General features: G+C 43.6%; 1 protein-coding gene across 4 annotated transcripts in view; it reads right to left on the minus strand.

Annotated features, from left to right (window-relative positions):
- Positions 1-15,937, minus strand: part of LOC123761304 (inactive tyrosine-protein kinase transmembrane receptor ROR1) — a 521,433-nt gene that overhangs the window by 16,538 nt on the left and 488,958 nt on the right. For 2 of the 4 annotated variants that reach the window (XM_045747238.2, XM_045747239.2), the window contains exons 7-8: positions 2,535-2,646; positions 1,554-1,678 (exon numbers count right to left, since the gene is read on the minus strand). In XM_045747238.2, the coding sequence (XP_045603194.1) occupies positions 1,554-1,678; positions 2,535-2,646 (237 nt within the window). Of the gene's footprint in view, positions 1-1,553; positions 1,679-2,534; positions 2,647-3,695; positions 4,152-5,888; positions 6,285-15,937 lie in introns of those variants that run through there. The other 2 variants (XM_045747240.2, XM_045747241.2) reach the window with 2 other exon arrangements.

The raw sequence follows: 15,937 nt of genomic DNA on the forward strand, positions 1-15,937 counted from the left end.
CACTGCCATGCAGCCCAGTCACAGCATCATTTAAAAGTATCTGCAATTATTTTCAGACGACAGCATCATGGAAGATCCTGACTGTGATAAAGACTATGTACAAAGTTCAGATATCAGTGAACCTAATGTTTGTTATGATGTTCAGAGCATAAGGTAGACATCCACAGCACACAGCTGCAGCTTGGTGGTTCTATGCATCATGAAACATGACCTCATGTTGCTTTAGAAAATAAACATGTGGGAAATTATTTGTATTCAGGATTTAGTGACCAGGATTGTGATAAGAGCAAAAGTACTGTGGCTAGAGTTGAAAATGTGCGTAATATATTTGTAGGCCTTTTTGCTGTGTCAGGTGGCATTGTCAGTTGACTATGTGGTGCTAAGCTGTGCTTGGATTACAAAATTACCACACCCACCAGAACTGCTTTATGGTTCTTTATGGTTCATAATAATGTAGACAGTTATTATACTGAACATGTATGTTATTTATAACATCAAAAACAGAATGTTTTTTTATTCAAACAATATAATACACAGTATACTGGGAGCATATTACCTACACGAATATATCTGTGCGTATGTATGCTGTACGCCATCTATGATACAAATAAAAATTTTACAGCCCAATGTACATGAAATAGATCATGGTAAAAAATTACTAATACAAAGAAAATACAATACAGTATATTTAATGTGTGCAGTTGCAACTTTGTGCAAAATAGGCAGGGCTAGGCTGAAGTCTGATCACTGATTACTAGACTATTACTGTACACCCACCAAAACTGCTTAGTGGTTCCAAATTGGGAATGATAATATAGATAATTATATATAGCATGTATATACTGTGCAGTGGAATAACAGCAAAAACAGTTTGATTTGTTATTCCAAGAATAAAATATTGTGTCCATATTAGTGACTCAAATTATTTGTGTATACCAATGTTCCACACCTTTTATTACATAAATTTCTCAAATGACACCATACTGAATATTAGTATTGAAAAAAAAATCAGAGATACTGAAATACTGTATTGTATGCAAAAGTGTATTTACGGCAACTCACGCCTCACACCTAGCCCAATAGTGGCTGCCACAGGTGATTACCCTCATGAATGCTCATGGATCACGATGTCATCACAGGCTTTCCGTGCTCCACCACAGCCAAAGTGACAATATTTTTTATTATTTTTCCCGTGATCACAGAAGGTATTAACGTAAAAATAATTTTTTGGATTTTTTTTTTCTTATGCACCTGAGGGATATCAACTATAAACAGGTGCGTAGTGTTGAGGTTACAAAACGTTCACATGTCAGGCTTCCCAGATTCAGGCTCCTGTCACTTTGCACTTTTGTTCATAAATTAGATGGAATAATGCTGGCACTGACAAGCCATGGTTACCAACATTATTCCATAAACATTATTCCCTTTCTTTACAAATTTTAGTTCAATTTATTTTTTTTATTTTATTACTCCTATTGTTTATATTTAGCACACAAATACTAATGTCTCAAAAGTCTAAACAAAACTGTTATTGAACCGAGAGGATGGCTTACTTTGAGTGACTGATAACTGTGATTGCTGTTGTAAGACGCTTTTCCATATCTGCCAGATGCTGAGGAGAGTAGATGTAGATCGATCGATTACCGATAAAGCCACTGCATGTAGCACCTCTGTATACCTGTAAAGTTAAATACACATTACTGTATATCCAATTGTTCATATAAATGAAAGTTTTACTTTACATGCAAAAAGTACTATCATTTTCATATACTGTATCATATACTATCAAAACAATATTTATCACAAATGATATCATATACTGTACTATCAAAGTAATAATACATGTACTGTACTATCAAAATAATAATATTGTACTACCATATACTTTCAAAATAATAAATATTTATCACAAATGATAAAAATAAAGCTTCAAATGAATATAAAAATTACTCTTCTGATTATATAATAGTGTTACTCCATTAACCGAGATCCCACTTCTATCATCCATAGATACATATACTGTATGAAAGAAATGCAATGCATTTTGCCGTGAACCTCTTAGAATGAGTAACTAAGCAAAATACCTATGAATTTCTTTGAGTGTTCCTAGTTGGTAATTACCGCTGTGTGGAAGCTGATGAATGAGTGAAAAGTTTTTATTTCAAATTTTCAATGACTTTACAAGACAAAGGGAGCCATTTGTAAAACTGATTTAAAAGACAAATTTTCAAAAAAAAATAAATTATATATATATATTATATATATTTATGTTGTACCTAGTAGCCAGAACACAGTACTCGGCATACTATGCAAGGCTCGATTTGCCTAATAAGCAAAGTTTTCCTGAATTTATATATTTTTCCATTTTTTTTTATTATGAAATGATAAAGCTATCAATTTCATTATGCAGGAGTTAACTTCATTTATTTTGAGTTAAAACTAACATAGATATTTGACATACATACATGTATGTATGTATGTATGTACAGTATGTATGTACCTTAAAATAAACAAGCCTACACCACTTTATTTACCTGACAGTAACCCTGTCCTTCATCCTTTTCTGGGCCAGGAGGGGGAAATACATAGCCTCCAAGATTAGGAATATTACCCACCACAGGTATTCCTGGCACACCACCAGGCAATCTGAAAACAATAATGTTACCATTACAGAATAAAAAAAAAAGTTTATACAAAATGATCACCAGAGGAAATGAAAATTTTTAAAGTATTAAAATTCAGTTTTTAAATTCAAAATGTTGAACATTAGACATGTACAACAGTCTTTTTTTTTGGTTACAAGATAAAACACATAAGCTTGGAAATGGAGCTAGAATATAGGATAGGCAATGGCAATATCAGGAGTTCTTACACAGAGGCTACACAACATTTTGACCTTAGGCTTACCTATATAATATATATAGGTAAGCCTTACCTTTATATATATATTTATATATATATTTCTTTTTTCCCTTTATATTATTTGGAATAAGGCAGTTCCTTTCATGTTTACAGATTCTCCAGAAAATTGTGCTTTTTTGTTGAGAAGCGAGACAATCCTATCCCATCCCTTCTCGTTATACTGCTGTACTTTTTAAAAATGGACAAAAATTAGGGGGGCAGGAGCTAGAAATTGAAAGTAAACATTTTATGTATAGTAGTTTGGTTCCCATAGCGGGGACAGGAAGCCTATAGGCTTCTTGTGGGCCCCCTTTGGACCTTTCCCTAAATGCAATCCAAAAACAGGTTCAAGGTTCTATTTTTATCTAGGTGAACAAAGGCATTGTGAATAAAGATACGTGCCCTGCCTGTAAATCAAACCTGGGAACAATTACTTGCAAGCTGATGTGAAAACCACTACGCTACCGAGCTCAAAAATCATTTAACAGGTTTTTATAACCAGTTGTTTCTGCAACTCAATGATGAATTCCATATATGTACTGTACATAAATAGAACACATTGCATACATTTTTTTTTAACTTGTAGAATTAATCCATAGTGCTCATGCACAACATATCACCAATTAGTGTTTCAAATAAATTCTTTACCAATAACAAGTGGTGATATTCATGAAATAATCCAATATAATCTGAATGATATGACTACGTGAATTCCCTAAACCCGTCAGCGTGCAATTAAGCTCTTTTATGCCAGTATTTTCAATAATTATTAACATTTTCGACGTTCAACTTACGAGTTTTTCTCTTTGCTCATATCCAGAGATCCCATCGTTAACGGGACTGAGGAGAGAAGCAAAAATACCGCCGAAACAATCAAATCGCCCAAAACTCTCTGAGACATTGTTTATGCTGCGACAATAAGGTAAACAACACAAGTGTGTATTAGTCAACGTGATCTTTAAAGCAGCAAACCCTACTATATGTAACACATTGTGAGTCCCATAGCGCCTTGCGGAGACCCGCGAGCACCGATAAAGTTTTAAACTCTATGTCACTTGCACCAAATCGCAATTTCACTTCATCTATACAAATTGAACGTAGCCGCGAGTTCTGCGACTAGCGCTGTAATATTTGTATTTCTCTGGAGATTCTCTTATAGGAGAATTGGTGTCACATGGCGAGACGTCTCTGGCTCTATTGTCAGCACTATCACTCACGCACAAGTAACTGAGAACAGCAAAACAGCAGCCAACAGGCCTTTGTCTAAATAAATCTCATCACGATTGCGCGCATGAATGAACGTAACACTCAGTCCAGAGAAAACAGGAAATTGTTCCATTTTCTGTGAGCATTCGACTCAGGGCTGACTGTCGTCAATGGCCATGACACACGCACATATACAAAATTGCATTTATGTATACATTGCATAATTTTATACAAATTCAAACTTAAATGTAACAACTTAACTTTATAAGTAAAAGAAAAGGAAAGTGATGATGTTTCGGCTCGTCCTGGACCTTTATCAAGTAGCTTCTGACTACAGGAAAGGAAACCAATATAAGGAGTGTCAGAGTAGATAAGAAGACCCACTTACGGGTTATTCATGCGCCTTCCACATCTTGGGTGGCTTAATCTTCACCAATCAACCAATCAATCAATCAATCAAGTGAGAAGAGGTAAGGTGTAAATGGAAAAATAAATCTCATCTCATCTTTCACCTCACATACTTTCTTTTATCGAACCCCGCAAAAGGAAACGTGCCCAACCACTTATGTCCTACATGTGACTCGAACCCAGGATGTCGATTGTAAGTCGAGAATGAAACACCAGTTGTTCCTGGAATCTTTCCTTATTACGACAGCTCATAGCAAGGTGGATAGAGCTTGTCTCCCATTCGTGTTTTCTATGTTAATTTGATAACTGTGACTCGAGTTTTGAAGTACATGCTTACAATGTAACACAGCTGTAACTTGCTGAGCAATAACGTACATCGGGGTTACGTTCCTGAGCTCATCCAGGCCGTCCTCTCGAGTTGTTCCAACGTCATAAAAATTATGAACTAAATTGCCCGAACCTAACTTAAGCAAGGACCCACGGATAGGAGACGGGACAGCCCGTCAAGTTTGCGAGCCCCCATGATTGATTGATTGTGTGTGTGTGTGTGTGTGTGTGTGTGTGTGTGTGTGTGTGTGTGTGTGTGTGTGTGTGTGTATTCACCTAATTGTACTTGCGGGGGTTGAGCTCTGGCTCTTTGGTCCCGCCTCTCAACCGTCAATCAACAGGACAGCTCATAGCAAGCTGTGTGTGTGTGTGTGTGTAAGTTAACCATCCAAACTTAATTTTAAAGTTTTATTATAGCTTGACGCATGTCGCTAAAGGACAGGTTTCGCTGAAGCACTTTTCAACAGCTTCAGAGGCAGATGGAGAGTTAATATACCGTATATTGACACAGGTGACAATATATAGTCGATGAAGGATGAGAAGGGAGAAAGAGTTACCCACATTTGAGGGTAATTGTGTCCTGCAAAGGATAGGGAGAACGCGAGAGATAAGGATAGTGACGATGCGAGAGACAGGGATGGTAAGGACACACGTGACAGGAATAGCGAAGACACAATAGATAATTCATTCCATTGTGTGACATCAAGCCACAGAGGTTGTTGGGGTGAACGTGTGTGTGTGCTTGTGAGAGAAGGGTTGTGTGTGTGGAATAAGGAAACTGAAACAAGTTTATTCAGGTATAAATACACTCAAAGGGATGAGGTATTCTCACCCCCGTCCAGTACAACGTGTTCATATACATATATAGACACACATCACAAACAATGAGCATATTACCGAACATTCCGAGTGATAAACATATACATTTCTTCCTTTACACTGTGCAAGAAGAGGCAGAGGGGGAGGGAGAGTTTGCAAGGTACAGAAGCCCCAGAAAATACACCAAAACACGTCTCCTCTCCACAAAAACAAACTCCCACACTTACTCTGAGTAGCTTGCTGCATCGTGCTCTGATATGCTGTTTTCCTCACTCGCGGGTATTGATTCATCTACCTCTAAAGATGGAGCAGTAGTAGTACTCATGGAAGCTATCTCCTCTAGCAGGTTCAGCTTGGCCTTACTTTTCCACTTGTTCTTGATTTTCTTTTTCCTCTTCTTCCCGCCTCTCCTTCTCTCACCATTTTCGGCGACTACCGCCTCCAGTATAGCCAGAATGAGCACCAGGCACGTCACTGTTCGCTTCAGATCCATGCTTAGACCACCTATTTAGCACCATAGGAAGCAGTTGTGTCCACGACGGGGAAGGTTGAGAGGCGTGTCCACGGCCAGGAGAGTTAAGAAGCAGCCATTAATATATAAATTGGCAGAAGGCAAACTGGGTTCGGTGCAGCCCCTTTCCTCTTCCCCCTTAGCGCACCAGTCCCCCCTCACTACCACTCTGCTCGCTGCCACACTGCATCCACAGCTATTCAATTAGTGACTGTATGTTCGAAACGCTAGACCGTGAAGCTCACGCTGTCCTAATTGGTGATCCTCGGCCTTTTAGGTTCGATTGTCAAACTCGTCACAAGCCTCCTGTAATGACACACGACAACTGCGTGCAAACTCGCTAATTAACGTGGGAGCACTTTGCAACACTGGTGTCGAGGAACGATGCGTTCTTCACTGGCCAGCTGTGCCACAGCTGCCGAGCAGTGCCTTCACAACAAAGCGAGGGGGAAGTGAACGCGGTTACTATGGCAAAAGTCATTGAGAAGCGCCAGGCACACAGAGAGACGGGCAGGAGGCCGGGTTAGCAGCGGGTGGAGGATGCAACAAGTGTTGTGCTTGCAGGCACCTCCCCTGCATGAAGGTCACACACTGCATGACACTGTTGGGGGAAAAACAGTTTTCCATGGTCCCGAATCCATGCTGTTTAACAGAATAATTCCTTTACCTACTCGGCTATTATTTTTGTCACGAAAACTGTTTCTTTCAAATATGTTTTGGCTAATTCTTGCACGAATACACCAACAAAACAAATCACGATCTAGTTGCTTAGAACACAAGATATGATTCACATGTTGCCAAATTGCGACTATCTGGGCGTCTTGTTTCCGCCCGTCTGGCTCACACACCGCCTGCCTGCCTCCCTCCCGCTCGCTCTCTTACTGCCTCAGGTACGCACACGTCAATACGCTTAGTGTTTGTTTCCAGAGCTTAGTGTTCCGGCCGAGATACGCGGGGCGGGGTTGCCACCGGAGCCAGCGGGCCTCCTCACTCCTTGTCTGACGACCAGCATCGCCACCACAAACACTCGTCTTCTTCCTCACCACAAATGGACTGACTGAACGACATCGATGCCAGAGTTCGCTGTTCTTTCCTTCCGTTTCTGTTCCGGCTCTTCCAGCTCTTGCTTTATCCATAATTTGCGTTCAATTTCTATTATGATATTCATGAGTGAAGTACGTACCAAAGCGTTCACTTTGTTAAACGGTAGTATCACCTTACTGACCACTAGACAGAAAATATATATTGGAATATAGTCTGAAAAACGTATTTTTAAAGCGGGCAGAGTAATGCCACCGTGCAAATCAGTTCCCATCCAGCAGCATGAAAAATTATGAAAACGCGCTAATCCAACGGGGAAAATGTAAACGTCAAGCTGAGCGACTCTCCCCTCTAGCTGTTGGACGGAGGGAGGGGGATAGAGAGGGGAGGATAGAGAGAGAGAGAGACATAGGGTAGGGCAGGGAAGCCAGCCCAACCATTTGTTTATGCGGCATAAAGAGAGTCGAACAGACAACTGCACAAACACAGGCTACCTCTCAAACTATCAACACCCCCTCCTCTCCCTCGCCCGGCGTTCAATCTACTTTTTCTTGTAGCAACTCCCACTACGCGTAAATAGAGGCGTACTGGGCGTTTTCCCCGACCGATAGTAGTAGTAAGTGCTTCATTCAGTTAACGCAGACGCAGAAAGGGAAAGCGGGAGTGGGAGAGGGAGGGGAGATGATCCCAAGGGGACCCCCAACAATACCACGCTGACTAAGAGGCCTCGTCTTTCGGCCGCCCTCACCACACTTGGCCGAGCCTTTCATTATCTTTGAATTTGTCCCAATTATATGTGTGCTGGGGGATGCGTAGCCTAATGGAGGGGCTCCGTCAACGCGGGGAGGAGACGCGAGGCAGTTTTCATTTTAGATAAAGGAAGTAAAACACAAACTAGATGTAGGGGGTGGTGGGCGTGAGGGCGCACAGCGGGTGGGCGTAGCGACCAGCACTCAGATTAAGCTATTGGTTCACCGATGACTCAATTGTTGTGGTGCAGAGGAGTATAATGTACCCATAACCGCATCACTTGACTTATTGGTTCCTGGGACCTGCCTCCTACCTACCAGTAAAGCCTAGTTAAAACCATTCTCCATCTTTTCTCTATTGTGTCACATTTGATTGTAAAATTGAGGATAGAGTATGGGTTCCACCTCCTCTTCCGCCAGTATGTTTCCACTAGGTTACGACTCGCATGTTAAAAGATTTTTTTTTGCATCCATTTGGCTTTTTTTGTGACTGTGATTCTAGTTTCAACTTGCGCCCTTTTACCTGCTTGATACCTGCTTGATACCTGCTTGACTGGGTTCTGGGAGTTCTTCTACTCCCCAAGCCCGGCCCGAGGCCAGGCTTGACTTGTGAGAGTTTGGTCCACCAGGCTGTTGCTTGTTGCTTGGAACGGCTCGCAGGCCCACATACCCACCACAGTCCGGTTGGTCCGGCACTCCTCCGAGAAAACTATTTAGTTTTCTCTTGAAGATGTCCACGGTTGTTCCGGCAATATTTTTTATGCTCGCTGGGAGTATGTTGAACAACCGCGGACCTCTGATGTTTATACAGTGTTCTCTGATTATGCCTATGGCACCTCTGCTCTTCACTGGATCTATTCTGCATTTTCTTCCATATCGTTCACTCCCGTATGTTGGTATTTTACTGTGTAGATTTGAGACCTGGCCTTCCAGTATTTTCCATGTGTATATTATTTGATATCTCTTTCGTCTCCTTTCTAGTGAGTACATTTGGAGAGCTTTGAGACGATCCTAATTGCCTAGGTGCTCTATCACGTCTATGTATGCCGTATATGTTCTCAGTATTCCCTCCATTTCAGCAATCTCTCCTGCTCTGAAGGGGGAAGTGAGTACTGAACAATACTCAAGACGGGACAGAACAAGTGATTTGTATAGTACAACCATTGTGATGAGGTCCCTGGATTTTTGTCAAGCAGGCTGTTCCTGCGTGCTTTGTATCTATCTTTAAACCTTGCACGTTGTGATCATGTCTCCACTGGTTGTACTATTTTAGTTCAATTGTGTTAGGTTCAAATTTTTTATCCTTCTCTCATAGCTTAGTTCCCTTAGTTCTCTCTCTTATAGCTTTGGAGCCAACTCTTACCAAACTTCTTGACCTCCTTGACCTTGGCATTATAGGGTGTGGGTTCCGAACAGCGGCTGCATATTCTAGGACTCATCTCATATCAGTGTTATATAATTGTTTGAATTAGTGAGAGAGAGAGAGAGAGAGAGAGAGAGAGAGAGTGAGAGAGAGAGAGAGAGAGAGAGAGAGAGAGAGAGAGAGAGAGAGAGAGAGAGAGAGAGAGAGAGAGAGAGAGAGAGAGAGAGAGAGAGAGAGAGAGGGAGAGAGAGAGAGAGAGAGAGGAACAGCGGCTGCATATTCTAGGACTCATCTCATATCAGTGTTATATAATTGTTTGAATTAGTGAGAGAGAGAGAGAGAGAGAGAGAGAGAGAGAGAGAGTGAGAGAGAGAGAGAGAGAGAGAGAGAGAGAGAGAGAGAGAGAGAGAGAGAGAGAGAGAGAGAGAGAGAGAGAGAGAGAGAGGGAGAGAGAGAGAGAGAGAGAGAGAGGGAGAGAGAGAGAGAGAGAGAGAGAGAGACCTCACCAGCTTGTACACAAACCTCAGGAACAAGTGAGTATATCCAAAATGCAGCAGTGCGCGACATCGCAGATTTTCCCAGGTGGACAATACTGGTCAACCTGCAGCTTGAAATATATCCTGCAACCTGCAGGATAGTCACAATATTGACCCCTATCACATCACTCGCCAGTTACCCACGGCAATTACCCCTCCGCTAGGAAAACAACTAGAGACAGGTTAACAGGAAGTCCATTGTTAGAGCAAACAATAGCATTAAGAAGAGATTAAAAAAAACAATGAGACTGAAAATTATTAACCCAAGCAAGACACGAAAAGGAAGAAAGGTAGTCTTCCCTCTTGTCTTGCTTTGACTCTCACTCTTCCTTGACACAACATGAAGGGTCCAGAACAGAACAAAAACATCGTCAATTTTCTTTCTCTTTATATGTGTTGGGTTATTAAGAGCAGACGCGGCGTGTAGGCGACCACTTGCAACGCCATCAACACGGAGAGAGCGACACACACACACATACACACACACACACACACACCACACACACACACACACACACACACACACACACACACACACACACACACACACACACACACACACACACACACACACGCGCGCGCGCGCACACAATGCAAGGCATCGACAGCCAACACCTAAGTAACAATGCCACACTCTCATGGCAGATCCACCTTGCAGACGTCCGGATTGTGAAACCTCTCGAGAAAGTACAGCTTACATTCTGTCCAACATTTTCCAAGCTGTTACTGCACCCTGCTTCGGGTCACGCGGTGATATATGTAGAGTGACATGTGGAGCCTCCCCCCATTGACTGCATGGAAACTATCTGATGCTATAACATGTGTACACAAATATTAGGAATACACATATATATCCTCTCATAAACATGTGTAGGAAATGACGAGCAGTCGTCGGCGCAAAACAAAATCATGTTGAATACTCAAGTTACTTGTACAGCGGAGAGGTGTGGCAAGGTAAGAGTACTGCGACCAGGAAGGAGAGGAAAGGAGGTCAGAAGAGCAGGTCAGTAAACCTGTAGACTGGACCAATGCTGTCACAGTTAATAGCCTCAGCGCCCTGGCAGCAGGGTGGCGGTCGAGGGAGTGTGTCTATAATGGCAAGAATTCGTGATGACGACAAGTGCCCTTGGTGATGTGAAATGGAGACGACAGCTCGGCGGAGAGCCCGCAGAATCTGGGAATTACATCGCTTCGAGCACTACTTAAAGAAAATGCTCCTCTATAACAAAAATAAATGTGGTCCTAATAAGACTTTCCCGTTTTACGTCTGTAACTGATAATCTGCTCACTTAAAAAAATGAGTCCCAGCTGTGTCTGAATACAAGTTACACATGATCAACATAATGGATTTTATTGCTATTAGTTGTGTTGTACATGTTGCTATGGCAGGATATTAACATATACGACGGGCAGAGGGCCAAATCAACTCACCCCTCGCGGAAAAATTGAAGAAAATATGATAACGAACTTGGAAATAGTTTTCCCTACTTCGACCCCCCTTTAATTTATCGAGAAAATGTGACGCAGACAAATATTTCCACACCTCCCCCAAGGTAATTCAGGCCAGAACTGTTTTGTGAAAACGTGATCTAAGAGGGTGTTGCTTGGAGCGGCCCGCGGGTCTGCATATCCATTACAACTACGTTGGTCTGATGCATCCTGCAGAAAGAGGGAATTGTCAGGGGGAAAGTGCCTAGCCAACACGACTATATAGCATTTGGAAGGGGTCAGGATAAGGATTTGGGATGAGACGGGGGTAAGGAATGGTGGCCAGACACTTGGACGATCTGGGATTGAATGCTGACCTGCATGAGGCGAGACCGTCGCTCTACCATCCAGCCCAAGTGATGGAGAGACAATAATCAGGCTATGTAACCCCCTCCCTCCCTAGAGCTGTGAAGCCCACGTGTCTCAGTCGTCTCTCAGTCGTCACCTGTCTCAGTCGTCTCTCAGTCGTTTCTACAGTGCTTCCTCGAACACTACCTACTGAACTAGGCTTGAGAATTAACACGAACACACAGCCACAACATTCCCACTGTAGCATAGTGGTCTACGTTTACATTCATTCTGCAGTGAATGTGAAAAGGAATGGGTTCAAAAGTTACTGATGTTAGCTCAATATCACATGGATTTAAATATAAATATCACAAGAATAATTAGCAAATATAGTTCGAAAGGAGGGGCCCAAGAAGCTAACCAACAAAAATGTAAACACATCTAGGTTAGCACATCTAGGTGAGTACTAACGCTCGCCTGCGCACGCACGAGGAAGCTTATGTTCAACTCGTCCTGTTCATAATTAATCGATTACAAAATATAATCCCTCCATCTGTGCTTGTGAAGTGTGTTATATCAGCTGATAGGCAGGCGAAAACAAAGGCGAGTCGGGATGCGGTGGTCCATAAAGGGGAGAAGACCATTGCATAGCCAGAGAGCACGAGCGCACGCACGAACGCACACGCAACACAATACAACCCCACTCAACACAAAGACACACACACACACACACATATGTAAACATCTAAAACAGCCTCCCCCCCCCACACACAAAATATCCCCCTAACACACCTACACAACAGCCCCCCCATATAAAACAGTTCCCTTACACACACAAAAAAAAAAGTTCCCCTAAACACACAAAACAGCCCTTTCCCCTACACACACACACACACACACACACACACACACACACACACACACACACACACACACACACACACACACACACACACCTGGTAGGTGTGCCTGGTTGAATGGTGGATAGCGAGCAAGACTCGTAATTCTGTGGCGTGGGTTCGATTCCCGCACCAGGCAGAAACAAATGGGCAAAGTTTCTTTCACGCTGAATGCCCCTGTTACCTAGCAGTAAATAGGTACCTGGGAGTTAGTCAGCTGTCACGGGCTGCTTCCTGGGGGCGGGGGGGGGGTTGTGTGGTGTGGGGGGATGAAGTAGTTAGTAAACAGTTGATTGACAGTTGAGAGGCGGGCCGAAAGAGCAAAGCTCAACCCCCGCAAACACAACTAGGTGAAAACACACACACACTAACCCAACAGAACTCCTGCCCAGAGTCAAACTCAGCTGGCAGCGAGCTTTACCCCTGAACATGAGATCGCGACACCCCTTATAACGACGACTGAAGCAACGACAGCGATAAAAACCATACGGGAAGCCTGAGGGTTGCAGTGGCATCGACCATCCCCTCGCCATACGTGGGCGCCTCCTGAATATTCTCGCGCGTCAAGTGGGTACATGTCCCGCCTTGCCCACGCAGTTTCCATTATTCGCGTCACGAGCGCCCGAGCCCACTAGCTGTCATCCAACATGGGATTCGTAGGCAAAATACCCAACAGGAAAGATAAACCATAAGAACAAATTGGGGGAAAAAAGAAAGTAAATCGAGAGACATGGAAATGAATGACCCCGCGATGGTGCTGGGCGTGGCGCCGCCCCCATGTAACTCTTCCCTCAGGCGCACTCGCCCCTTCCCTTGTTAATTTCTTGCTTCCCTTATCTCTGCGATTGCCATAGCCTTCGTGTCTTAGCTGATGATAAGAGAGGTAGAATATTTCTCTTACAGAAGCTCTGGGTGGTAGTCATATCAGCTACGCTTTCCATATGGGGGAGGAAACTTACTTCAAATCTCTAGCGCGGATTTGCAAACGCGTATCATAAGGTACAACTCAATATTCATCGTCCATAGAAATCTTATCAAAAACAAACACCGGTTTGAAAGCGTGAGGCACTTTAGGCTTATCAAACAGCCCTCTGCCCCTCCGGATTAGCGAGGCGACACGCTTTCCTCTTCATATAAAACAGGGAGATCAGAGGGAAGGTCCCAACAATGGAAAGTAATAACCCAGGAAAATTGTGTAATAAACTGACACAAATCACAGGCTCCCTCTCATCTTGTCGGACAGGAAGGAAGGAAGGAAGGAAGGAAGGAAGGAAGGAAGGAAGGAAGGAAGGAAGGAAGGAAGGAAGGAAGGAAGGAAGGAAGGAAGGAAGGAAGGAAGGAAGGAAGGAAGGAAGGAAGGAAGGAAGGAAGGAAGGAAGGAAGGAAGGAAGGAAGGGTGGGTGGACGAGCACAAGCCCAAATAAGAATCCACCGAGGGAGTTCCTTTCCTTATGCGGGCAGCCACGGCCTCTGTAAAGAGGTTCACATTTGAGAGGAAAATATGCGGGTTCGGTATGACTTGATGCGTCTCTTTAGTGGTGTCCTGGGAGTGTCTGGAGCACACAGGGGCGGTCTGAGTCGTCCTCGAGGGAGGAATAGAACAAGACACCAGAAGGGGAGACACAAGGAACACCGAGGGGAGATATAGACAGGGGCCATGATGGCTAAAGATGGACAGGGGCATGATGGAAAGAAATGGACAGGGCGGTGGTGGGAAGAGATGGATAGGGCCACGATGGGAAGAGAGGGATAGGGCCACGATGGGAAGAGAGGGATAGGGCCACGATGGGAAGAGAGGGATAGGGCCAGGAAAGGAAAGGGAGAGGCTGGCCACCTATGGAACAAGGTTCCAACAACCTTACTCTCCTTCTCTCACTTTGCTGCATCGCTTTTTTATTTTATTATCCACATACTTTCTTTCACGTTTGAGCCTTTCCTTTCTTTCCACTATTATGGCCTTTGATTTCATTATCATTATAGCGTTTTCTATCTTTAATTTCGTATCCCCGAATTAACTAATTTGCATAAATATCTGACTCACTATTTGTCTCCTAACATTCCCCTGACACAAAAGACGAGGGAAACGTCTATGGTTATAGGAATGTCTTCTTAGTTCCCAGCTTCCACCCGCTTCAGGCTTCCACAGTCAGCCTTTCAGACGTCATCTCAACCACCAGTTCAGTCTCGTTAACTGTGTTCCGTTTTTATTTTTTTGTCAGGATCACGATAGCAGTCGTACATATCCTCTTGTTTTTTCTCTATATTGTTGTTTTATCTTAAGAATTAATTGAGACACTGGAAGACAGACATTCCTCGGTGACTGGTGAGACGAGCCCTGTTGTGTTCCTAGCCAACAGATGCAACAGACCTACGCAGACCTTACCTACGCAGATCTCCCCTACGCAGACCCCACACACTAGTCCCATCCTGAGCGTAATTATCCTCTTAAATCCTGTTGAGGGAGGCGTTATGACCTCAGCTGGGGGGTTTTGGTTGACGGCGCTCCAGACACACACACTCCCTCCCGGAACGCGGGACTTCACGATGCCCGACAGAGCACCCAGAGCACGCAGACCAGAGCACACTGCACTCCACACCCAGGTGTGTAGGGTGTTCTGTTCCTGCCGTGGTATAGGGACTTATTCTCTGCCATACTTATAGAGTCTGAACACAAGGGGCAGATACGAGAGAAGAGAGTGGTGAAACATCGATATCGGTTGGACAACGATCCCAGCTGGGTTAGACAATGGTCACAGCTGGACTCATTAACGGTCCCCAGTTGAACTCGATAATGATCCATGCTGGACACGATAATGGTAGGCTTAATGCACCTGAATTTGGACGCTATGAACAGCAGCATTTAAGCTGAGGCGATTTAGTATAACAGAATTGACTCATTTTGTACGAATTCTTGAATACACATCGACCTCGACATCTCGTGTGGTTTGTCTAGGTTCGGACGCTTATAGTTATACAAAAGCACCGCAAATTAGACCCTTGTCAAATGATGAGAGCGGATTGAGTATTAAGCACAACATTACTCAGTTTATACAAATATTTTAAAAGAAGACATAACTTTATGTCCACTATGCGTTTACGTTAGACGAAACCGGACGCGCCGGCGCGTCCAGATAGCGCGAAAGTGTTAAGCACAACATTACTCAGTTTGAGTGTGTGTGTATAAAATGCGAACTGTCTCGCATGGGTCAATAGGAGCTGCCTCGCATGGGTCAACAGGAGCTGCCTCGCACGGGTCAATAGGAGCTGCCTCGCACGGGTCAATAGGAGCTGCCTCGCATGGGTCAACAGGAGCTGCCTCGCACGGGTTAATAGAAGCTGCCTCACATGGGTCAACAGGAGCTGCCTCACATGGGTCAGAATGATAAACATTCAATATTTAT

The sequence above is a fragment of the Procambarus clarkii genome, chromosome 7 (genome assembly GCF_040958095.1).
Source record: "Procambarus clarkii isolate CNS0578487 chromosome 7, FALCON_Pclarkii_2.0, whole genome shotgun sequence".
NCBI classification, from domain to species: Eukaryota; Metazoa; Arthropoda; class Malacostraca; order Decapoda; family Cambaridae; genus Procambarus; species Procambarus clarkii.